The sequence below is a fragment of the Oncorhynchus mykiss genome, chromosome 30, assembly GCF_013265735.2.
Source record: "Oncorhynchus mykiss isolate Arlee chromosome 30, USDA_OmykA_1.1, whole genome shotgun sequence".
NCBI lineage: Eukaryota > Metazoa > Chordata > Actinopteri > Salmoniformes > Salmonidae > Oncorhynchus > Oncorhynchus mykiss.
Genome location: NC_050570.1, coordinates 26,717,534 through 26,742,864, shown reverse-complemented (window position 1 = coordinate 26,742,864; position 25,331 = coordinate 26,717,534). Strand labels below are relative to the sequence as shown.

General features: G+C 45.0%; 1 protein-coding gene across 14 annotated transcripts in view; it reads right to left on the bottom strand.

Moving 5' to 3' along the window:
• Positions 1-25,331, bottom strand: part of LOC110521633 (disabled homolog 1) — a 99,797-nt gene that overhangs the window by 52,741 nt on the left and 21,725 nt on the right. For 13 of the 14 annotated variants that reach the window (XM_036968689.1, XM_036968690.1, XM_036968687.1 and 10 more), the window contains one exon: positions 16,337-16,624. In XM_036968689.1, coding sequence (XP_036824584.1) covers positions 16,337-16,403 — 67 coding nt within the window. In that variant the 5' untranslated portion in view covers positions 16,404-16,624. Of the gene's footprint in view, positions 1-16,336; positions 16,625-20,705; positions 20,868-25,331 lie in introns of those variants that run through there. The other variant, XM_036968684.1, reaches the window with a different exon arrangement.

Below are 25,331 nucleotides of genomic sequence, written 5' to 3'. Positions count from 1 at the left end.
CCACAGGTGGACTCCAATCAATTTTTTGAAACATCTCAAGGATGATCAATGGAAACACGATGCACCTGAGCTCAATTTCGAGTCTGATAGCAAAGGGTCTGAATACTTACGTAAATAAGGCATTTCTGTTTAAAACATTTTATACATTTCAAAATGTCTAAAAACCTGTTTTTGCTTTGTCATTGTGGGGTAGTGTGTAGATTGATAAGGGACATTTAAAAAAAAAAAAAAATTAAAATAAGGCTGGTAACATAACAAAATGTGGAAAAAGTGAAAAGGTCTGAATACTGTCTGAATGCATTGCAAACCCTGAATGAGGCAGAGCAAATAGCATTGTAAATACAACTCATGTATGTTTATTTATTTTCCATTTTGTACTTAAACTCTTCAATATTTTTACAACACTGTACATCGCCACAATATAACATTCAAAATGCCTCTATTATTTTAAAGCAGTGTAATGTTTACTGTTTATGTATGGTTGTTTATTTCCCTATTATTCGTTATCTATTTCACTTGCTTTGGCAATGTATGTTTCCAGTGGCAATAAAGCCCTTTTGAATTGAATTGTGAGAGAGAACGAGAGAGACCCTCAGGGGATGAGACTTTAGCCTGATCTGTCGCAGCTCTCTCAGGACCTTAGTCCAGTTCCATCACTCTGAGATGAAACACCACACACATACGAGAGGCAAGCAGGAAGCACTGGGTACCGGGGGGTTTAGGGTTTAGTGCCTTGCTGAAGAGACCAGCGGCAGTAGGTACTGATTACAGAAACCCTCCAGCCCTGAGATTCAAACCGCCATAAATCCATTTGCTGGGCTAACTCTGGAACCTAAATCCAATAAAATAAAATCAAATGTTATTGGTCACATACACATGGTTAGCGGTATATTATTGCGAGTGTAGCGAAAAGCTTATGCTCCTAGATCCGACAGTGGAGCAGTATCTAACAGGTAATATCTAACAATTCCACAACAAAACCTAATACACCCAATCTAGTAAAGGAATGGGATGAGAATATATAAGTGTAAAATACAGTGGGGCAAAAAATTATTTAGTCAGCCACCAATTGTGCAAGTTCTCCCACTTAGAAGATGAGAGAGGCCTGTATTTTCATCATAGGTACACTTCAACTATGACAGACAAAATTAGAAAAAAAAATCCAGAAAATCACATTGTAGGATTTTTAATGAATTTATTTAAAAATTATGGTGGAAAATAAGTATTTTGTCAATAACAAAAGTTTGTCTCAAAAGTTTTCTGTAAGTCTTCACAAGGTTTTCACACACTGTTGCTGGTATTTTGGCCCATTCCTCCATGTAGATATCCTCTAGAGCAGTGATGTTTTGGGGCTGTTGCTGGGCAACACGGACTTTCAACTCCCTCCAAAGATTTTCTATGGGGTTGAGATCTGGAGACTGGCTAGGCCACTCCAGGACCTTGAAATGCTTCTTACGAAGCCACTCGTTCGTTGCCCGGGCAGTGTGTTTGGGATCATTGTCATGCTGAAAGACCCAACCACATTTCATTTTCAATGCCCTTGCTGATGAAAGGAGGTTTTCACTCAAAATCTCACGATACATGGCCCCATTCATTCTTTCCTTTACACGGATCAGTCGTCCTGGTCCCTTTGCAGAAAAACAGCATGATGTTTCCACCCCCAAGCTTCACAGTAGGTATGGTGTTCTTTGGATGCAACTCAGCATTCTTTGTCCTCCAAACACGACGAGTTGAGTTTCTAACAGAAAGTTATATTTTGGTTTCATCTGACCATATGACATTCTCCCAATCTTCTTCTGGATCATACAAATGCTCTCTAGCAAACTTCAGACGGGCCTGGACATGTACTGGCTTAAGCAGGGGGACACGTCTGGATCTGCAGGATTTGAGTCCCTGGCGGCGTAGTGTGTTACTGATGGTAGGCTTTGTTACTTTGGTCCCAGCTCTCTGTAGGTCATTCACTAGGTCCCCCCGTGGGGTTCTGGGATTTTTTCTGGATCTTTTGTCTGTCAAAGTTGAAGTGTACCTATGATGAAAATTACAGGCCTCTCTCATCTTTTTAAGTGGGAGAACTTGCACAATTGGTGGCTGACTAAATACATTTTTGCCCCACTGTATATGGATGAGCAGTGACAGAGCTGCTAAGATGCAATAGAAAGTAAAGAATAGATAGTGAAGGGTACAGTATATACAGTTGAAGTCAGAAGTTGACATACACTTAGGTTGGAGTCATTATAATTCGTTTTTCAACCACTCCACAAATTTCTTGTTAACAAACAATAGTTTTGGCAAGTCGCTTAGGACATCTACTTTGTGCATGACACAAGTCATTTTTCCAACAATTGTTTACAGACAGATTATTTCACTTATAATTCACTGTATCACAATTCCAGTGGGTCCAAAATGTATATACACTAAATTGACTGTGCCTTTTAAACAGCTTGGAAAATTCCAGAAAATGAAGTTGTGGCTTTAGAAGCTTCTGATAGGCTAATTGACACCATTTGAGTCAATTGGAGGTGTACCTGTGGATGTATTTCAAGGCCTACCTTCAAACTCAGTGCATCTTTGCTTGACATCATAGGAAAATCAAAATAACTCAGCCAAGACCTCAGAAAGAAATTGTAGACCTCCACAAGTCTGGTTCATCTTTGGGAGCAATTTCCAAATGCCTGAATGTACCACGTTCATCTGTACAAACAATAGTACGCAAGTATAACCACCATGGGACCACGCAGCCGTCATACCGTTCAGGAAGAAGACGCATTCTGTCTCCTAGAGGTGAACGTACTTTGATGAGAAAAGTGCAAATCAATCCCAGAACAATAGCAAAGGACCTTGTGAAGATGCTGGAGGAAAAGGTACAAAAGTATCTATATCCACAGTAAAACTGAAACCTGAAAGGCCGCTCAGCAAGGAAGAAGCCACTGCTCCAAAATCGCCATAAAAAAAGACAGACTACGGTTTGCAAATGCACATGGGGACAAAGATCGTACTTTTTGGAGAAATATCCTATGGTCTAATGAAACCAAAATAGAACTGTTTGGTCATAATGACCATCGTTATGTTTGGAGGAAAAAGGGGGAGGTTTGCAAGTCGAAGAACACCATCTCAACCGTGAAGCACGGGGGTGGCAGCATCATGTTGCGGGGGTGCTTTGCTGCAGCAGAGACTGGTGCACTTCACAAAATAGATTATTATGAGGAAGGAAGGAAAATTATGGGGATATATTGAAGCAACATCTCAAGACCTTAGTCAGGAAGTTAAAGCTTGGTCGCAAATGGGTCTTCCAAATGGACAATGACCCAAACCATACTTTCAAAGTTGTGGCAAAATGGCTTACGGTCAACAAAGTCAAGGTATCGGAGTGGCCATCACAAAGCCCTGACCTCAATCCTATAGAACATTTGTGGGCAGAACTGAAAAAGCGTGTACGAGCAATGAGGCCTACAAACCTGACTCAGTTACACCAACTCTGTCAGGAGGAATGGGCCAAAATTCACCCAACTTATTGTGGGAAGCTTGTGGAAGGCTACCTGAAATGTTTGACCCAAGTTAAACAATTTAAAGGCAATGCTACCAAATACTAATTGAGTGTATGTAAACTTCTGACCCACTGGGAATGTGATGAAATAAATAAAATCTTAAATAAATAATTCTCTCTATTATTCTGACATTTCACATTCTTAAAATATAGTGGTGATCTTAACTGACCTAAGACAGGGAATTTTTACTAGGATTAAGGTATATGTAAACTTCCGACTTCAACTGTCAACATAAGATCAGTAATGTGAGATATGTAAACATTGTTAAAGTGGCATTATTATAGTGACTAGTGTTCCATTTATTAAAGTGGCCAATGATATCAAGTCTGTAGGTTGGCAGCTGCCTCTCTGAGCTAGTGGTGCCTGTTTAACAATCTGATGGCCTTGAGATTGAAAAACAGCTTCTATCTCTCTGTCCCAGCTTTGATGCACCTGTACTGACCTCGCCTTCTGGATGGAAGTGGGGTGAACAAGTATTGGCTCGGGTGGTTATTGTCCTTGATTATATTTTTTGCCTTCCTGTGACATTGGGTGGTGTAGGTGTCCTGGAGGGCAGGTAGTTTGCCCCTGGTGATGTGCTGTGCAGACCGCACCACCCTCTGGAGAGCCCTACGGTTGTGGGCAGTGCAGTTGCCATACCAGGTGGTGATACAGCCCAACAGGATGCTCTCAATTGTGCATCTGTAAAAGTTAGTGAGGGTTTTCAGGGATAAGCCACATTTTTTCAGCCTCCTGAGGCTGTCTGTGTCTGCTGTCTGTGTGCGTGGACCATTTCAGTTTGTCGGTAACATGTACACAGAGGAACTTAAAACTTTCCACTTTCTCCACTGCTGTCCCATCGATGTGGAGAGGGGGGTGTTCCCTTTGCTGTTTCCTGAAGTCCACGATCATCTCTTTTGTTTTGCTCGCATTGAGTGAGAGGTTATTTTCCTGACACCACACTCTGAGGGCCCTCACCTTCTCCCTGTAGGCTGTCTCGTTGTTGTTGGTAATCAAGCCTACCACTGTACTGTCATCTTTAAACTTGATGATTGAGTTGGAGGCATACATGGCCACGCAGTCATGGGTGAACAGGGAGTACAGGAGAGGGCTGAGAACGCACCCTTGTGGGGCCCCAGGATTGCGGATCAGCGGAGTGGAGATGTTGTTTCCTACCTTCAACACCTGGGGGCGGCCCATCAGGAAATCCAGGACCCAGTTGCACAGGGTGGGGTCGAAACCCAGGGTCTCAAACTTAATGATGAGTTTTTAGGGTACTGTGGTGTTGAATGCTGAGCTGTAGTCAATGAACAGCATTCTTACATAGGTATTCCTGTTTTTCAGATGGGTTAGGGCAGTGTGCAGTGTGATGGCGTCGTCTGTGGACCTATTGGGGCGGTAAGCAAATTGGAGGATGACAGGTAGGGTGGAGGTGATATGATCCTTGACTAGTCTCTCAAAGCACTTCATGATGACAGAAGGGAGTGCTACTGGGCGATTAGTTCAGTTACCTTGTCTTTCTTGGGAACAGGAACAATGGTGGCCATCTTGAAGCATGTGGGGACAGCAGACTGGGATGGGGATTGATTGAATATGTCCGTAAACACACCAGCCAGCTGGTCTGCGCATGCTCTGAGGACGCGGCTAGGGATGCCGTCTGGGCCGGCAGCCTTGCGAGGGTTAACACGTTTAAATGTTTTACTCAGGTTGGCCACGGAGAAAGAGAGCCCACAGTCTTTGGTAGCGGGCCGTGTCGGTGTCACTGTATTGTCCTCAAAGCGCGCAAAGAAGTTGTTTAATTTGTCTGGGAGCAAGACGTCGATGTCCGCGATGGGGCTGGTATTCTTTTTGTAATCCGTGATTGTCTGTAGACCCTGCCACATACGTCTCGTGTTTGAGCCGTTGAATTGTGACTTCACTTTGTCTTACAGAGGGAATAACTACACTGTATTCGGCCATTTTTCCAGTCGTCTTGTCATGATTAAATGCGGTGGTACGAGCTTTCAGTTTTGCACGAATGCTGCCATCTATCCACGGTTTATGGTTAGGGAAGGTTTTAACATTGGGTACATCTCCTATACACTTCCTCATAAACTCGCTCACCGAGTCAGAGTATAGGTCAATGTTTTTGTCTGAGGCTACCTGGAACATATCCCAGTCCACGGTACCGAAGCAGTCTTGAAGCGTGGAATCCAATTGGTCAGACAAGCGTTGGATAGACCTAAGCATAGGCGCTTCCTGTTTCAGTTTCTGCCTATAGGAGGGGAGCAACAAGATGGAGTCATGGTCAGATTTGCCAAAAGGAGGGCCGGGGAGGGCCTTGTATGCATCGTGGAAGTTAGAGTAGCGGTGGTCGAGTGTGTTACTTGCCCATGTACTGCAATCGATATGCTGATAGAATTTAGGTAGACTTGTTCTCAGATTAGCTTTGTTAAAATCCCCAGCTACAATAAATGCAGCCTCAGGATATATGGTTTCCAGTTTGCATAAAGTCCAGTGAAGTTCCTTGATGGCCGTCTTGGTCACCGCTTGCGGGGGGATATACACGGCTGTGACGATAACCGAGGAGAGTTCTCTTGGGAGATAATAAGGTCAGCATTTGATTGTAAGGAATTCTAGGTCAGGTGAACAAAATGACTTGAGTTCTTGTATGTTGTTATAATTACAACATGAGTTGTTAATCATGAAACATACACCCCCGCCCTTCTTCTCACCAGAGACATGTTTGTTCCTGTTGGTGCGATGCACTGAAAATCCCATTGACTGTACTGACTCAGACAGCATGTCCCCAGCTAGCCATGTCTCCATGAAACAAAGTATGTTACAATCCTGGAAATCTCTTTGGAAAGCAACTCTTGCACTAATTTCGTCGACTTTGTTAACTAGGAACTGGACATTAGCGAGTAATATACTCTGAAGCGGTGGGTGGTGTGCGAGCATCCGAAGCCTCACTAGAAGACCACTCCGGCACACTCTCCTCTGACGTTGTTGTTTTGGGTTGGCCTCTGGAGTCAGTTCAAATTCCCTGGGAGGTGCAGACAAAGGATCTGCATTGGGAAAGTCGTATTCCTGGTCGTAGTGCTGGTTGTGCTAGTAAGTTAATGTCTCTCTGATATCAAATAGTTCTTCCCGGCTGTATGCAATAACACTTCAAAGTTTTCTGGGCTAACAACGTAAGAAATAATACATTAAAAAAACGAAATACTGCAGTTTCCTAAGGACTTGAAGCGAAGCTGCCATCTCTATCGCGCCATCAACCTCTAAACTACTGTACCTGATGCCCATAGCAGTATTTCATTCATCTTTTTTTGGCCATTATGACTGGCTGATAGTTACAGACCAATAGACCATATAGACATGCACACATGGCTCACACAAGCTCACAGACACACACACACAAGTAAGTACACTCATGCACACACATTCTTGTGACAACCCCCCCTCCCTTCAGAGAGTCATCCCAGCATGTGAGCGACATGAAAGCCAAGAGAGGTAGATAGAGAGTGAGAGTAAGCGGGATGAAAGAGGTATAGGGAGAGGTAGAGAGAGGTAGGAGGTAGATTTGTATAGATAGCTCCGGGGTTAGCTTGCCTGCTGAGTGGTTTATATTAGTATCATGCTCCATCACAGTCTTTCCTGTCACAGCTGAATTCATCTCTGTGTGTGTGTGTGTATGTGTATGTGTATGTGTATGTGTGTGTGTGTGTGTGTGTGTGTGTGTGTGTGTGTGTGTGTGTGTGTGTGTGTGTGTGTGTGTGTGTGTGTGTGTGTGTGATGTAATTAAATGTCCGCTGCGGCTGTGACCTGCTGTGCCTCTAACACATCTAATGAAATAATCCTCCATTGCATCTGTCACACTAACAGAGAGAGAGAGAGAGCGAGAGAGAGAGAGAGAGAGAGAGGGATGAGGGAGAGAAAGGTAGGGAGATAGAGAGAGAGAGATGAGTGGGGAAGTGAGAGAGAATGATTGCAGACATGAAAGGAACAACCCAATTCAACACAATCCAACAAAGATGTGTAATATGAGCAGGAAAAATGACCTTGCCTGGGCTTTACAGTGTCTCAGCGGGCTGACAGTGTTGTTAAAACCCAGTCAGTCACACTACTGTAGCTGTTCCTAGAGTGAAGCTACTCTCTTATGGATGATCCCCAGTGCTATAGCACGTTTACTGGGGACTGGATAACAACCACATCCAACACTAAAGTGGTGTTTCTTGGGATTGTGTGTAGAAACTCATTTATGGTTGATTTTATCATCAAGCTAACTGAACTCTGATTTTCCTGAAGACTCTATGTTGAATGATTATATTACCATGCTGACCAAGGCCATGCAGGGTCATTGTTCTGTATGTGTTCATACATATTCATATCTGTAGAGGGCTAAGATCTGCCACTAGGGGGCTGTGGTTACTGTGAGAGGTGTCCTCTCCTCCTCCACTTTCTCTCCTCCCCACCTCTCTTCCTCTCTCCCTCACAGCTCTTCATCACCTCTTTGACCCGGATGACAGGGGCGAGCACTTGGGACCTGAGGTGTGTGTGTGTGTGCGCGTGTGTGTGTGTGTGTGTAGCCTGCAGCCATCCACTCTGACAGAAAACAAGGAACAAATTAGAGTGGTAAAACCTCAGGGACAGAACCGTCCACATTATCCACCATCCACCACCAAAAATACACCATTGCCACCACTATGACAAGGTCACCTTGTGAAGCAAAAACTTTCTCAGGCCAGAAGGGGAGTTCAGTCTAAGAATAGAGAGGGAGACCGAACCTGCTGTTTCAATTGTCTATCTGTCTGACTGACCCTGTCAATATTGAGTCTCTTTCTCTCGTTCTCAAACTATCCAGCTACACAGGTACCAAATGAGCTTTTATACTGTTCTAAACAGTATAGAAACACTTGAAGTTACTCCTCCCTCTCATCTTGTCTGTCAGTAAGGGAGGTCTTCATGAATCTACTCCCTTCATCTCATCTTATCTGTCAGTAGGGGAGGTCTTCATGAATCTACTCCTCCCTCTCATCTTGTCTGTCAGTATGGGAGGTCTTCATGAATCTACTCCCTTCATCTCATCTTATCTGTCAGTAGGGGAGGTCTTCATGAATCTACTCCCTTCATCTCATCTTGTCTGTCAGTATGGGAGGTCTTCATGAATCTACTCCCTTCATCTCATCTTATCTGTCAGTAGGGGAGGTCTTCATGAATCTACTCCCTTCATCTCATCTTATCTGTCAGTAACAGAGGTCTTCATGAATCTACTCCTCCCTCTCATCTTATCTGTCAGTAGGGGAGGTCTTCATGAATCTACTCCCTTCATCTCATCTTGTCTGTCAGTAGGGGAGGTCTTCATGAATCTACTCCCTTCATCTCATCTTCTGTCAGTAGGGGAGGTCTTCATGAATCTACTCCTCCCTCTCATCTTGTCTGTCAGTAGGGGAGGTCTTCATGAATCTACTCCCTTCATCTCATTTTATCTGTCAGTAGGGGAGGTCTTCATGAATCTACTCCTCCCTCTCATCTTATCTGTCAGTAGGGGAGGTCTTCGTGATCTACTCCCTTCATCTCATCTTATCTGTCAGTAGGGGAGGTCTTCATGAATCTACTCCCTTCATCTCATCTTGTCTGTCAGTAGGGGAGGTCTTCATGAATCTACTCCCTTCATCTCATCGTATCTGTCAGTAGGGGAGGTCTTCATGAATCTACTCCTCCCTCTCATCGTATCTGTCAGTAGGGGAGGTCTTCATGAATCTACTCCTCCCTCTCATCTTATCTGTCAGTAGGGGAGGTCTTCATGAATCTACTCCTCCCTCTCATCTTGTCTGTCAGTATGTGAGGTCTTCATGAATCTACTCCCTTCATCTCATCGTGTCTGTCAGTAGGGGAGGTCTTCATGAATCTACTCCCTTCATATCATCTTGTCTATCAGTAGGGGAGGTCTTCATGAATCTACTCCCTTCATCTCATCTTGTCTGTCAGTAGGGGAGGTCTTCATTAATCTACTCCCTTCATCTCATCTTGTCTGTCAATAGGGGAGGTCTTAATGAATCTACTCCTCCCTCTCATCTTGTCTGTCAGTAGGGGAGGTCTTCATGAATCTACTCCTCCTAAATCTACTCCTCCCTTTCATCTTTTCTGTCAGTACGGGAGGTCTTCATGAATCTACTCCCTTCATCTCATCTTATCTGTCAGTAGGGGAGGTCTTCATGAATCTACTCCCTTCATCTCATCTTGTCTGTCAGTAGGGGAGGTCTTCATGAATCTACTCCCTTCATATCATCTTGTCTATCAGTAGGGGAGGTCTTCATGAATCTACTCCCTTCATCTCATCTTGTCTGTCAGTAGGGGAGGTCTTCATGAATCTACTCCCTTCATATCATCTTGTCTATCAGTAGGGGAGGTCTTCATGAATCTACTCCCTTCATCTCATCTTGTCTGTCAGTAGGGGAGGTCTTCATGAATCTACTCCCTTCATCTCATCTTATCTGTCAGTAGGGGAGTTCTTCATGAATCTACTCCCTTCATCTCATCTTATCTGTCAGTAGGGGAGGTCTTCATGAATCTACTCCCTTCATCTCATCTTGTCTGTCAGTAGGGGAGGTCTTCATGAATCTACTCCCTTCATCTCATCTTGTCTGTCAGTAGGGGAGGTCTTCATGAATCTACTCCCTTCATCTCATCTTATCTGTCAGTAGGGGAGGTCTTAATGAATCTACTCCCTTCCTCTCATCTTATCTGTCAGTAGGGGAGGTCTTCATGAATCTACTCCCTTCATCTCATCTTGTCTGTCAGTAGGGGAGGTCTTCATGAATCTACTCCTCCCTCTCATCTTATCTGTCAGTAGGGGAGGTCTTCATGAATCTACTCCCTTCATCTCATCTTATCTGTCAGTAGGGGAGGTCTTCATGAATCTAATCCCTTCATCTCATCGTATCTGTCAGTAGGGAAGGTCTTCATGAATCTACTCCCTTCATCTCATCTTATCTGTCAGTAGGGGAGGTCTTCATGAATCTACTCCCTTCATCTCATCGTGTCTGTCAGTAGGGGAGGTCTTCATGAATCTACTCCCTTCATATCATCTTGTCTATCAGTAGGGGAGGTCTTCATGAATCTACTCCCTTCATCTCATCTTATCTGTCAGTAGGGGAGGTCTTAATGAATCTACTCCCTTCATCTCATCTTGTCTGTCAATAGGGGAGGTCTTAATGAATCTACTCCTCCCTCTCATCTTGTCTGTCAGGAGGGGAGGTCTTCATGAATCTACTCCTCCTAAATCTACTCCTCCCTCTCATCTTGTCTGTCAGTAGGGGAGGTCTTCATGAATCTACTCCTCCTAAATCTACTCCTCCCTCTCATCTTATCTGTCAGTAGGGGAGGTCTTCATGAATCTACTCCCTTCATCTCATCTTGTCTGTCAGTAGGGGAGGTCTTCATGAATCTACTCCCTTCATCTCATCTTCTGTCAGTAGGGGAGGTCTTCATGAATCTACTCCTCCCTCTCATCTTGTCTGTCAGTAGGGGAGGTCTTCATGAATCTACTCCCTTCATCTCATTTTATCTGTCAGTAGGGGAGGTCTTCATGAATCTACTCCTCCCTCTCATCTTATCTGTCAGTAGGGGAGGTCTTCGTGATCTACTCCCTTCATCTCATCTTATCTGTCAGTAGGGGAGGTCTTCATGAATCTACTCCCTTCATCTCATCTTATCTGTCAGTAGGGGAGGTCTTCATGAATCTACTCCCTTCATCTCATCGTATCTGTCAGTAGGGGAGGTCTTCATGAATCTACTCCCTTCATCTCATCGTATCTGTCAGTAGGGGAGGTCTTCATGAATCTACTCCCTTCATCTCATCTTGTCTGTCAGTAGGGGAGGTCTTCATGAATCTACTCCCTTCATATCATCTTATCTGTCAGTAGGGGAGGTCTTAATGAATCTACTCCCTTCATCTCATCTTATCTGTCAGTAGGGGAGGTCTTAATGAATCTACTCCTCCCTCTCATCTTGTCTGTCAATAGGGGAGGTCTTAATGAATCTACTCCTCCCTCTCATCTTGTCTGTCAGTAGGGGAGGTCTTCATGAATCTACTCCTCCTAAATCTACTCCTCCCTCTCATCTTGTCTGTCAGTAGGGGAGGTCTTCATGAATCTACTCCTCCTAAATCTACTCCTCCCTCTCATCTTATCTGTCAGTAGGGGAGGTCTTCATGAATCTACTCCCTTCATCTCATCTTGTCTGTCAGTAGGGGAGGTCTTCATGAATCTACTCCCTTCATCTCATCTTGTCTGTCAATAGGGGAGGTCTTAATGAATCTACTCCTCCCTCTCATCTTGTCTGTCAGTAGGGGAGGTCTTCATGAATCTACTCCTCCTAAATCTACTCCTCCCTCTCATCTTTTCTGTCAGTAGGGGAGGTCTTCATGAATCTACTCCCTTCATCTCATCTTATCTGTCAGTAGGGGAGGTCTTCATGAATCTACTCCCTTCATCTCATCTTGTCTGTCAGTAGGGGAGGTCTTCATGAATCTACTCCCTTCATCTCATCTTATCTGTCAGTAGGGGAGGTCTTCATTAATCTACTCCCTTCATCTCATCTTGTCTGTCAGTAGGGGAGGTCTTCATGAATCTACTCCCTTCATCTCATCTTGTCTGTCAGTAGGGGAGGTCTTCATGAATCTACTCCTCCTAAATCTACTCCTCCCTCTCATCTTTTCTGACAGTAGGGGAGGTCTTCATGAATCTACTCCCTTCATCTCATCTTATCTGTCAGTAGGGAGGTCTTCATGAATCTACTCCCTTCATCTCATCTTGTCTGTCAGTAGGGGAGGTCTTCATGAATCTACTCCCTCTCATCTTGTCTGTCAGTAGGGGAGGTCTTCATGAATCTACTCCTCCCTCTCATCTTGTCTGTCAGTAGGGGAGGTCTTCATGAATCTACTCTCTTCATCTCATCTTGTCTGTCAATAGGGGAGGTCTTAATGAATCTACTCCCTTCATTCTCCCAGCAGGGTCGTGAGATGGAGGGACGGAGAGAAAGAAGGAGAGATGGAGAAAAAACACATGAAAGAGAAACGGAGAGATGGTGAGCTTGTCCCTGCAATGTAGCCATCTGTGTGTGTCTGTGAGAGAGTGTGTGTACGAGAGAGTATGAGTGTGACATATGGGATGTTTCCATGTGCAAATTACTTGCGGAGAAACTGTTGCTATGGAGACTAGTAACTGGTGCGGTCGAACAACCACATGAAAAGTCTGGAGGAGACCGTGGCACGCATGCACGCACACGCACACACACGCACACACACACACTCACACACACACACACAAATACTTTAGTTCATTGGTCTAACCTAGTCTTTTGGTGCGCAGCAGAGACGGATTTAAGAATCGGTTGGTCACATAGACAACACACTAACACCGGAATACACCCACATCACAAAAAACATTTTAATTAAATGTATGGCGCTTTTCTCCCGCTTGCTCTCTCTCGCTCTGTCTTTCTCTTCTCTCTCTCCTCTTAGACACAGAGGTCATTTAGAGGTCTAAACATTAGCGATAATAATTCAGTATCACTCCTCAGATGAGAGCTTGGAGAAGAAGACAGAGAGAAGCATTTCATTGATATGAGGAAGCAGCCTCCTCGGCCGTCCCACTGTCACTGTTTTATTATCACCTGGAGTGTGTGTGTGTGTGTGTGTGTGTGTGTGTGTGTATATGTGTGTGTGTGTGTGTGTGTGTGTGTGTGTGTGTACGTGTGTGTGTGTGTGTGTGTGTGTGTGTGTGTGTGTGTGTGTGTGTGTGTGTGTGTGTGTGTGTGTACGTGTGTGTGTACGTGTGTGTGTACGTGTGTGTACGTGTGTACGTGTGTACGTGTGTGTGTGTGTGTGTACGTGTGTGTACGTGTGTGTACATGTGTGTACGTGTGTACGTGTGTGTGTGTGTGTACGTGTACGTGTGTACGTGTGTACGTGCGTTCCTTGGTGTGTGCATTCACCGTAACAGTTGTATCACTCTATGTAGCAGGGACAGCATGCGATTGTAAAAGCATGCTAACTCCCAGCCCAGAGGGGGAATAAGGGGATGGAGGGGGAGAGAGAGCTGATGATACAGGTGGAGGATAGAGGAGAGGTGTGCAGGTTAAAGGAGCTATATGTCATATTTTTTCTTTGTTATTTCAGAAAAATGTCCTGATATCTGCAGTAATAGCGCAATGATAGTTTCACAATGTTTCGTTGTTTCAACAACAACAACTAAAACGTTTTGGGCCCACACAAAATTGCATAAAGATTGTTCAGCCTTCTGGCTCTTGTTGTCAAAGCTTCACTCAGAGGCATGGTAATCATCGCACAAGTAGAAATTGCCCTGCCATTACCTGGTTGCTAAAATTCTATAACATTTGCCTAATTTCAGTTTATGTTACCAAACAAGCAATTCATAGTGTAAAGAATCATTGTACAATCTACAGTGCATTCGGGAAAGACCTCTTGACTTTTTACACATTTTCTTATGTTGCTTACGTTATTCTAAAATTGATTAAATAGTTTTTTCCCTCATCAATCTACATACAATAGATAATGATAATGACAAAGCAAAAACAGCTTTTTATCAATTTTTGCAAATAAAAAACAACAACTGAAATATCAAATATTCAGACCCTTTAGTCAGTACTTTGTTGAAGCACCTTTGGCAGTGATTACAGCCTTGAGTCTTCTTGGGTATGACACTACAAGCTTGACAAACCTGTATTTGGGGAGTTTCTCCCATTCTTCCCTGCAGATCCTCTCAAGCGATGTCTCTCCAGAGATGTTCGATGGCTTCAAGTCCGGGCTCTGTCTGGGCCACTCAAGGACATTCAGAGACTTGTTCCGAAGCTACTTCTGCGTAGTCTTGGCTGTGTGTTTAGGGTCGTTGTCCTGCTGGAAGGTGAACCTTCACCCCAGTCTGGGGTACTGAGCGCTCTGGAGCAGGTTTTCATCAAGAATCTCTCTGTATTTTGCACTGTACATCTTTCCCTTGATCCTGACTAGTCTCCCAGTCCCTGCCGCTGAAAAACATCCTCACAGCATGATGCTGCCACCATGCTTCACCGTAGGGATGGTGCCAGGTTTCCTCCAGACGTAACGCTTGACATTCAGACCGAAGAGTTCAATCTTGGTTTCATCAGACCAAAGAATCTTGTTTCTCATGGTCTGAAAGTCCTTTAGGTGCCTTTTAGCAAACTCCAACCGGGCGGTCATGTGCCTTTTACTGAAGAGTGGCTTCCGTCTGGCCACACTACCATAAAGGCCTGATTGGTGGTGTGCTGCAGAGATGGTAGTCCTTCTGGAAGGTTCTCCCATCTCCATAGAGGAACTCTGGAGCTCTGTCAGAGTGACCATCGAGTTCTTGGTTACCTCCCTTACCAAGGCCCTTCTCCCCCGATTGTTCAGTTTGGCCGGGAGTCCAGCTCTAGGAAGAATCTTGGTGATTACCTTCAATGCTGTTTTGGTACCCTTTCCCAGATCTATGCTTGAACACAACCTGTCTCGGAGCTCTACGGATAATTTCGTCGACCTCATGGCTTGGTTTCTGCTCTGACATGCACTGTCAACTGTGGGACCTTATATAGACAGGTGTGTGCCTTTCCAAATCATGTCCAATCAATTGAATTTACCACAGGTGGACTCAAATCAAGTTGTAGAAACATCTCAAGGATGATCAATGAAAACAGGATGCACCTGAGCTCAATTTCGACTCTCATAGCAAAGGTTCTGAATACTTTTATGTAAATAAGGTATTTCGTTTTTTCTAAAAACCTTTTCCATTATGGGGTATTGTGTGTAGATTGACTAGGGAACATTTTAGGATAAGACTGTAATGGAAAAAAAAATGGAAAAACTCAAGGGGTGTGAATACCTTCCGAATGTACTGTAAATCGATGTGAAATATCTTTCACTAACAAAACGTATTTTCAGCTGTTTGAAGCTGGTGGAGTCTCAAGCAAGAGTAGTTTCCACTAGGTTCCACAGCCACAAAGTCTCTGCTGTGCTTTGAAGAAATGGGAGGCAGGAGAGGAGGGAGAGTTGTTTATATTCAGCCTAAGTACTGTTGCAATTCACCTAGCTTCCACATGGTTGAGACATTTTATACGTAGCACCTATAAGTGTGTATAATGGGTTTCTGGGTAAGTCTTCTATGTGGAGCAGCAGACTGGGTCTGAAAGCTCAAAATTCATGGAGCTTTCAAAGCAGGGCATGCCTATGGGAGAACACACGCACAAAGACAATAGGGAAACCCAACAGGTTTCCACATCCTCCTGGGGAGAGTACTGATCCACTAACAGGCTTTCTACAGGGTCCACAGCAGACTGATCGACTCTGGGTGGAATACAGTTGGAACAAATATAATTGCATTTGTATTTCATCACCCTCACGTGTGTGTGTGTGTGTGTGTGTGTGTGTGTGTGTGTGTGTGTGTGTGTGTGTGTGTGTGTGTGTGTGTGTGTGTGTGTGTGTGTGTGTGTGTGTGCGTGTGTGTGTGTGTGGGTAAAGTTTCAAGCCATTGTGTCAGTAACAGAGTGCCCGCTGTTTAGTGAATCATTGTGTGACTGTTGGGCAGGGTCTGGGGGTTAGGGAACATGGGTACGGACCTCTCCAGGTGTTCAGGCCAGTGCCACCTGGCTGGCGCTGAGAGAGATGAACACACATACTTGTACCGACACACCTGTTAGCTACAGCTTAACACCTGCCTTTGCACCTGAAGCTAAACAATCAAATGACAGCACTGTAACACTTAACAGTATGAAGGCATTATAAAGGCATTATGAACGCATTACTAAGCCTTTATTACCTTTCCTCCTGGAGTCTCTCCTGACACTGGGCCTGACAGCTGGCTGTAGTTCCGCCTCTGTTGACATCCTCAGGTTCCGCCCCCCCGGCCCACAGGCTGGTTTGATCCGGTTCTGCTCCGGTCTGATTCCGAGGGTCCACTTCAAAACGTCAGCGCCGTGTGTCTGTGTGTTTGTGGGGGCGCCGTGTGTGTGTGTGGGGGCGCCGTGTGTGTGTGTGGGCACACAGGCTCATGGGAGAGGGAAGGGCTCTAGCCCTGACACGACATCCCACACACACTTACAGAGAGCTGGGGACAGAGAGAGAGAGAATGGGGATGAGAGGGAGAGAGGGAAAGGAAGGGAGAGAGAGATGGTTGGTACATTTATTCAACCTTTTTCCACACATTGATACTATCCTGTCTCAAGGAGACTTTGGAGGAGACAGGGAGATTAGGCATCCCTTCTTCCTCCCTCCCCTCTCCTTCCTTCCTCTACAGTACTCATTCCAACAAATGCCCCACATGCCCCTTGTGCCATCCAGTGCCCGTCTGTCTCCTGTGAGTTGATAGTTGCCCATAATGGCGAAGCCCCATTGTCTACGTGATGCTCGTCCCTCAATCGATCTGTCTTGAAGGCTGTGTGACTCATCTAAAAAATATATAGATTCTGCTCATCCACCTGACACCAGTTCCTAATTCTGAAAATGACTCGGCTCTCGGTGGCTATGACGCACTGGCTACTACGGTAAACCATGCTCTAGCTAGCAGCCTAGTGCAAGCTTGTTTGAATGGCTACACGGTAGCTAGTTTGACATTTTGTTGATGAAGTTATAAGGCACCAACGTTATGGGACTGTTCTCAGAAATCAGCATGTATCTGACGGCTGGCACTCTGCCTCGCTACTTTGTAACATTTGGCCAACGCGATAACGATAACGTCGCAGAGAGCAGTCAACTGTGCTGTAGAACTCGTCGCACTAATCATGGCAGAAGAGATATCATGAAAACTAATTTGTGCATTAGCTACAACTTCACTGCACTAGCTAGCTAGCTAGAGGGGGTATTCAGCAGTGAGTGTGCGAACTGGCGTCGTTAGCGTACATGCCTTTCTTTTCATTATGGATAGATTTGAGACTAGTTTAGCCAGCAAGCAGACACTAGTGGCACAGTTTGTTTTTGCACATTTCAAATTTCAAACTGATTCTACCACCACAAAACACCTTAGCTAGACGTAGAATTAGGTTTTTGAAGATTTGCTAATAAAACATGTTCAATATCAGCTACAGGTTTCGAGTTTTCCTCTTTTGGGGATGAAAGGGGGTTCAGTGGATGATGTGACCTTGGTAACCCTCTGCATTCCAACGAACAGAACTCACACACACACTCACACTCACACTGACAATACTCTTTATCAGAGTAAAACATGCTGGAGTTGTACTGTACTGAATGAGTCACTCCAATTTCTGCTATTATGGTCACTCTGCTGCAAAATGGAGGGAGAGAGAGAGAGAGAGAGAGAGAGAGAGAGAGAGAGAGAGAGAGAGAGGGGGAGTGGAGAAAGGACACTAATGCAACCTCAGCTCCAAACCAGCCCCCCTCCCTCCTTTTCAATCTGCCTTTTCTGTCTACTAACTCTCTCTTTCAGGGCGTGAAAGTAGCCTCAGCTAGATATCCTTTATTTCTAGTGGATTATTCTTCATTTGTACCAGACTGTTCAGCTGTTTATCTGTCTTATAATGTTGCCATATGTTTGTAAGTGTTGCACCACCCCTCTGTGAGTGCTGCACCACCCCAATGTGTGTATGAGTGTGTGTGTGTGTGTGTGTGTGTGTGTGTGTGTGTGTGTGTGTGTGTGTGTGTGTGTGTGTGTGTGTGTGTGTGTGTGTGTGTGTGTGTGTGTGTGTGTGCGCGCGAGTCATGCCTGCGTGCTTGCGTACGTGCATATGTGCTTGGCATCTGGTGGATTTCTCTGGGGAAAGTCAGAGATATTTCTAATCTAGGCTAAGATACCTTGAGGGAGAAAGACAGATTTCAAAGAGAGAGGAGGAAGACATTCAGCATGTTGTCCTATAACAGTGGCTCAACGTTAACATATCACACAATTAAGAAACATAACAACAACAACCTGGAATACTGCGATGTTTCTCAACAACCCTGGGATGTTGTAGACCAATCCCTTAGATGGTTAGCTCATTTGGACAGTTCTGTTTTAAATGTAAACCATGAAGTAGGAAGATCCATACAGGTCCCTGGTATAGAAAGGTTGAGAAACACTGTTCTGTTCGACTGTAGGAATCAGCTGTCCGATCCTGGTCTGGTCTGAGCTGAGAGATGGACATGAACATGGCTTAGTGCCTCTGAAGAACGAGAAGAGAGGACGGCCGGAGGAGAGGAGGAGGAAACAAGCGGTAAATTGGATGCCCGTAAGTGGGCCACAGCCAACAGTCGTGTGTGTGTGTCTGCCTATGTGTGTGTGTGTGTGTGTCCATAAACCGGGCGCTGCCAAGAGGAGCTTAATGCCCAGAAATCATCTGCTTCTACACAGACACACTGGCAGAGAGGGAGGGAGTACAGCAAGGCCAATCCCTGCACTGTCACTTGTCTGTTAGGTAAATGTAAACGTCTATCTGCCTCCCTCTCTTTCTCTACTTCCCTCTTTCTCTCTACCTCTCCCTCTCTCTACCTCCCTCTCTTTCTCTACTTCCCTCTCTACCTCTCTCTCTCTCTACCTCCCTCTCTTTCTCTACTTCCCTCTTTCTCTCTACCTCTCCCTCTTTCTCTACTTTCCTCTCTCTCTCTACCTCTCTCTCTCTACCTCCCTCTCTTTCTCTACTTCCCTCTCTCTCGTTACCTCTCCCTCTCTCTCTCTCTACCTCCCTCTCTTTCTCTACTTCCCTCTCTCTCTCTCTACCTCCCTCTCTTTCTCTACTTCCCTCTTTCTCTCTACCTCTCTCTCTCTCTACCTCCCTCTCTTTCTCTACTTCCCTCTCTCTCTCTTCTGTTTCTCTCTCTCTCTCATTGTGTTCTGTCCATCACGCTTAGGGTGAGATTAGCAGCTACACTCATTCAGCCACTCAGCTCTCTCTGAATAATAAACTTCCTATCTCTCATTCTTCTCCTCTCTCCTCTCCTACCCATGCTAGATTATTGAGACATAATTTATAGCTTGCCAGGTAAGGGTGCTCTCGAGCGGCTAGATGGTTAAATCAAATCAAATTTTATTGGTAACATACACATGTTTAGCAAATGTTAATGCGAGTGTAGTGAAATTCTTGTGCTTCTAGTTCCGACCGTGCAGTAATATCTAACAAGTAATCTAACAATTTCACAACAACTACCTTATACACACAAGTGTAAAGGAATGAATAAGAATATGTACATATAAATATATGGATGAGAGATGGCCGAACGGTATAAGCAAGATGCAGTAGATGGTATAGAGTACAGTATATACATATGAGATGAGGGTATGTAAACATTATATAAAGTGGCATAGTTTAAAGTGACTAGTGATACATTTATTACATCCAATTTTAAATTATTAAAGTGGCTAGAGATTTGAGTCAATATGTTGGCAGCAGCCACTCAATGTTAGTGATGGCTGTTTAACAGTCTGATGGCCTTGAGATAGAAGCTGTTTTTCAGTCTCTCGGTCCCAGCTTTGATGCACTTGTACTGACCTCGCCTTCTGGATGATAGCGGGGTGAACAGGCAGTGGCTCGGGTAGTTGTTGTACCATTCGGGTGGTCTTTACCATTCGGCCATCAGATTTCCCACCAATGCTCCTTATAGGACACATCACTGCACTCTATACTCCTCTGTAAACTGGTCATATCTGTATACCCGTCGCAAGACCCACTGGTTGATGCTAATTTATAAAACCATCTTAGGCCTCACTCCCCCCTATCTGAGATACCAACTGCAGCCCTCATCCTCCACATACAACATCCGTTCTGCCAGACACATTCTGTTAAAGGTCCCCAAAGCACACACATCCCTGGGTCGCTCGTCTTTTCAGTTTGCTGCAGCTAGCGACTGGAACGAGCTGCAACAAACACTCAAACTGGAAACTCATTCAAAGACTCAATCATGGACACTCTTACTGCTTTGCGTGATGTATTGATGTCTCTACCTTCTTCCCCTTTGTGCTGTTGTCTGTGCCCAATAATGTTTGTACCATGTTATGTGCTGCCACCATGTTGTGCTGCTGCCATGTTGTGTTGCTACCATGTTGTTGCCACCATGCAACGTTGTCATGTGTTGCTGCCATGTTGTGTTGTTGTCTTAGGTCTCTCTTTATGTAGATTTGTGTTGTCTCCCTTGTCATGGTGTGTGTTTTGTCCTTTTAATCCCAACAATCTCACAGCGACATGTTTAGTTATTGTACCTACCAGCTGTAACACCTGTCCTGAGAACACCAGAATCCAGACGACTGTAGAATACTGTTAAATACTTCTGAATACTGCAGAATACCACACGACTGCTACACTGCTGTACCGAGCACAGAGATGAAAAGAAAAGGAGAGAAAGAGAGGAGAGAAGGAATGCTGAGACAGGAGGTTAAAGGTCGTTCGAGGAGAGAGGGAGCAAAGTGCGAGAGACTGGAGAGAAAAGGAAGGAAGGGCGACAGATCAGGCAAGATAAGAAAGAAAGAGAGATGAAAGATCGGATGATCAGAGAGAGAGAAGTAAAGTTCAGGACTGGGCGGGTTAATGAAAGCACAGAGAAAAGCAGACACCACACAGCCCAGGGAGAAAGGAGGAGAAAGGAGGAGAAAGGAGGAGAGGAGAGAGGGAGGAGACTGTCTGGGACGGTTAATTGGCACCTTAAATGACCCACCAGGAATCAAACCCGTGTGGTTTGTGTGTCTTCAGACTGTGTTAGCCCGCTGAACTGAAGCCTGATTGTCAGCTGTAATATATGACGTGGGACTTCAGACATGGTAGCAGCAACGCTGCAAACGGCACATTCACGTTGTGTCAGTGTCAACAAACTAACTATAGTACCATCACTATTCTGAAGACATAAATAGCCTGCCTCATATCTCATTCACCCAAAAGACGCACACACAAACACACGCGCGCACACACACACACACACACACACACAAACACACACACACACCTCACTTCTCATTCACCCAGTCTATTTCTAGATATGGGGCTGTAGATATCAAAGCTGTGTATTCTCTACAGAGAATGATTCTTCTCATGTTTGAAAGGGAAACAGAGACAAAAAACAGGTTCTCTTGTATAAGTGTGTTGCTCCCTTGTGCCTTGTTAATCTGTTACAATGTAAATTGGACCAGTTCACCCATGTCTTTTTCCTTCATCACACAGCCAGAAAACAGAAGCCTCTCTGTCAGACGTGTGACTGAGAGAAGCCAGCAGGCCAGCCTCAACAGGTGAGTGATGTGCCGCATCTCTGGACGGAGCACAGGGACCCTCCTCAGTCTAAATAGAGTGGGAACCAGTGGAGCAGAATACTGGGGGTAAAGGCTACAGTTCATCACTGCCATCCTGTCACACACGCTCACATACTACTGTCACATAGATGGAGAGGACAGGAGAGGGGAGGGCTGCTGTATCAGGGTGAGGTAGGTCATAAACAGCAGTGCGTCTCAATAACACTATCTAATCTAATGTCCAAAGCAGCCAGTGGCCAGCACAGAGAGAATTTACTCTGAGACATAGTCAGTCTGTCGTCACCCTACTTTTTCTCCTCACTGGGGTTTCAAAATTCGGGTAACTTTCCCCAAATCGCCAGTAATCCTGGTTGGAGGATTCTGGATTTCCTGCCTGTTCCAGGAATTTCTGGAAATCTTGGGAATGCTGGCAAAGATACTAGAATTTTGCAACCCTACTCCTCACCATCTCTCTCTCTCTCTCTTTCGCTCTCCCATTTTCATACTCATAGGTGCAGCACCTACACAGCACATACACACAAGTGTAGAAGCGTTGACACAGCACCTCAAGGTTCAAGGTAACAAGTATTTCAGCTTGTCATAAAACAGCGAAGTGACTGACTCATCCCTGCTATCTTGTATGTGACGCACGAGCTGAACAGGAGATATACACAGTTGGGTAGACAGACAGACAGACAGACAGACAGACAGACAGACAGACAGACAGACAGACAGACAGACAGACAGACAGACAGACAGAGACATGCCATGACATGAGTTGGTTGGTCGTTTGGGCTCAAGACATTTTTGCATATTTCAAGTTCAAAGTCTTGTACAAACACACGAACAAACACACACATACATCACACACATCATGTACGCAGCGTGAATGATAAGAACATTCCCATCCTGAATGGTTCTACACTCTCTCCTCTACAGTGTTTGAGCGCCCTGTCCTCAGGGACGACTGTCACGCGTGTGTGTGCGCACATGCGTGAGTGTGTGTGTGTGTGCGCGTGCATGAGTGAGATAGGTAGGTAATGATGGTGTGCTAAGCCGAGTCCCACCTTGCCAGAGAAAAGCCCCACTAAGCCATCGCTCATGCTACCACTGCTAATGAAACTCACACATACTACAGATGGAGGGAGAGACGGAGAAATGCAGCCAGCATGAAGAGGGGAGTAAATGTGGCGTCACTGACAGAGGTGGAGGGAAGGAGTGTGTCTGTGTGATTGGAATGGGCAATCAGACCCCCACACTATATAGTCACTAGTCACTTCCTCCAAAGAGGAAGCTTGCTGATTCCTGGTTTAAAAAGGTTGAGAAACACTTCTCTCCTTCCTCCTCCCCTTTACTCCCCCTCTCCAAGTCTCCCACACAGAGGTGAAAGAGGGAAACTGTGGTGAGCATTCTATCTCTCCCTTCCTCCATCTCTCTCTCTCTCCCCCTCTCTCTCTCTCTCTCCTACCATCTGTACAGTAACAGGCGTGTTACCTGTAGCATTGCCTGCAGCAACACAGTCTCTAGGGACCAGCTCTCTATTCTCTCTACCTCTAATATCTCCTTCTCTCTCTCTCCTCTCTCTCCCTCAATCGCTTTCTCTCTGCTGGTGGGACTTGAGGAGCGGCGGTGTGATGAATTGGGATATTGGAGTCGGGCTGTGTGTGTATGTGTGTGTTTGCCAGCCGTGCTGTAACATTCTGGAGTTTTAGTAATTAGTCCCACCTGAGTGTCTCGTGTGTGTGTGTGTGTATGTGTGTCTCGTGTGTGTGTGTATGTAGTCTGCTCATCTCGTAAGTCTCGCAGGTGAGTAATTAAACGCACCAAAACACCTGGATCTGATTACTCTCCCTCGTTCTTCCTCCTATCCGTCCTCACCGTCCTCATCACTCCCTGCTGTCATCTTAGTTAGAGCCACACCCACGAGATCTCTCTGGTCCAATCACAACACAGACACCGGATGGCTCCTCTACCACCGGTAATGTACTATAGGCAGGGTTGGATAGGTTAATTTCTAAATGTAATCCGTTACAGTTAATAGTTATCTGTCCAAAATTGTAATCAGTAACGTAACTTTTGGATTACCCAAACTCAGTAACGTAATCTGATTACATTCCATTACTTTTAGATTACTTTCCCCATAAGAGGCATTAGAAGAAGACAAAAATGTATGTTACCAATTGAATGACATCTACTGCATTTGTCACTGGCTGTCCACTGGTTTCAAAAACAATGAAAGATAGGCAGCTTAAACTTCTTGAATTCAACCATTATTGGGTTCAAATACACATTTAGATTTGTGAACAGCCGTCCACAACAACCACAATCCGTAAGGCGCAAATAGCTAAATGAGAGAGAAGCAGTGTGATTCACATCGATGTGCTATGTAGATATCAATAATAAGGGATATCCGTATCGCCGTAGACTACACCATCGGTGTCATCCTTACCTCCAAGCGTTTATTCAAGTTGGATAGTCTTTGGGTGCTGACAGCAGTCACACCATTGCTAGACATAGCTTGGACTGTAGTGTACAAAAGCCTATTCCTGCTCTTTTCCCGCGATCCATCAAACACATTTGGTGTGTCATCATAGTGGTCTCTGACTTGTTGTCAGACTCGCTCAGATGGAACAAACTTAAATGTGCTCCTTTTTTCAATGCTAATTTGAATGTCATTATGAAAACAGAGAAGTGTCAAATATTTATTTTCGCAAACATCCTTTCTGAATTTAAAAGCAATCCTCGAAGTAATCATGTAGTTTTTCAAAGATATCTGTAAATCGATTACAATACTTTAGCTGGTAATGTAACGGATTACAGTTAACATTTTTTGGTAATCGCTTACATGTAACGGATTACATTTAACCCTGACTATAGGTAATATTCAATCAATGAGACTCAAGAGTCAAGGCTGTATGTGCGTGTGCCTGTGTGTGAGTGTGTGTGTATGCATGCATGAGTGGGTGCCTATGTGAATATGTGTGTGGGTAAATCAGTCAGGGTGAGCACTGAAAGGGTGATTTAAGACACAGTCAGAGTTTTGCAGGTCCATTGAGATGTTACCAGTTAATACTGACTCTAACCTTAACCTCCTCCTCTTCTCCTTTTTGTGTCCTCTATCCCTCCTCTCCTCTCCTCCTCTCCTCTCCTCTCCTCTATCCCTCCTCTCCTCATCTCTCCTTTCCTCTCCACTCCTGTCTTATCAGTTTGTCTATGTGTGTGTACTGTGTGCAGTCTAGAGGAAAGCCGTAGAGGAAAGAAGTTGTAGCAGAAACAGTCTGAGCTGTTTTATACACATCACGAGACACTACTGAGACTAGTGTTCCCTGTTTTGTAGAAGGAGGAGGAATGCTACAGACAGAGACCCCGGGCAGAGGAAAGGAGAGGAGGAGGAATGCTACAGGCAGAGACCCCGGGCAGAGGAAAGGAGAGGAGGAGGAATGCTACAGGCAGAGACCCCGGGCAGAGGAAAGGAGAGGAGGAGGAATGCTACAGGCAGAGACCCCGGGCAGAGGAAAGGAGAGGCCGAGGAATGCTACAGACAGAGACCCCGGGCAGAGGAAAGGAGAGGAGGAGGAATGCTACAGACAGAGACACCAGGCAGAGGAAAAGA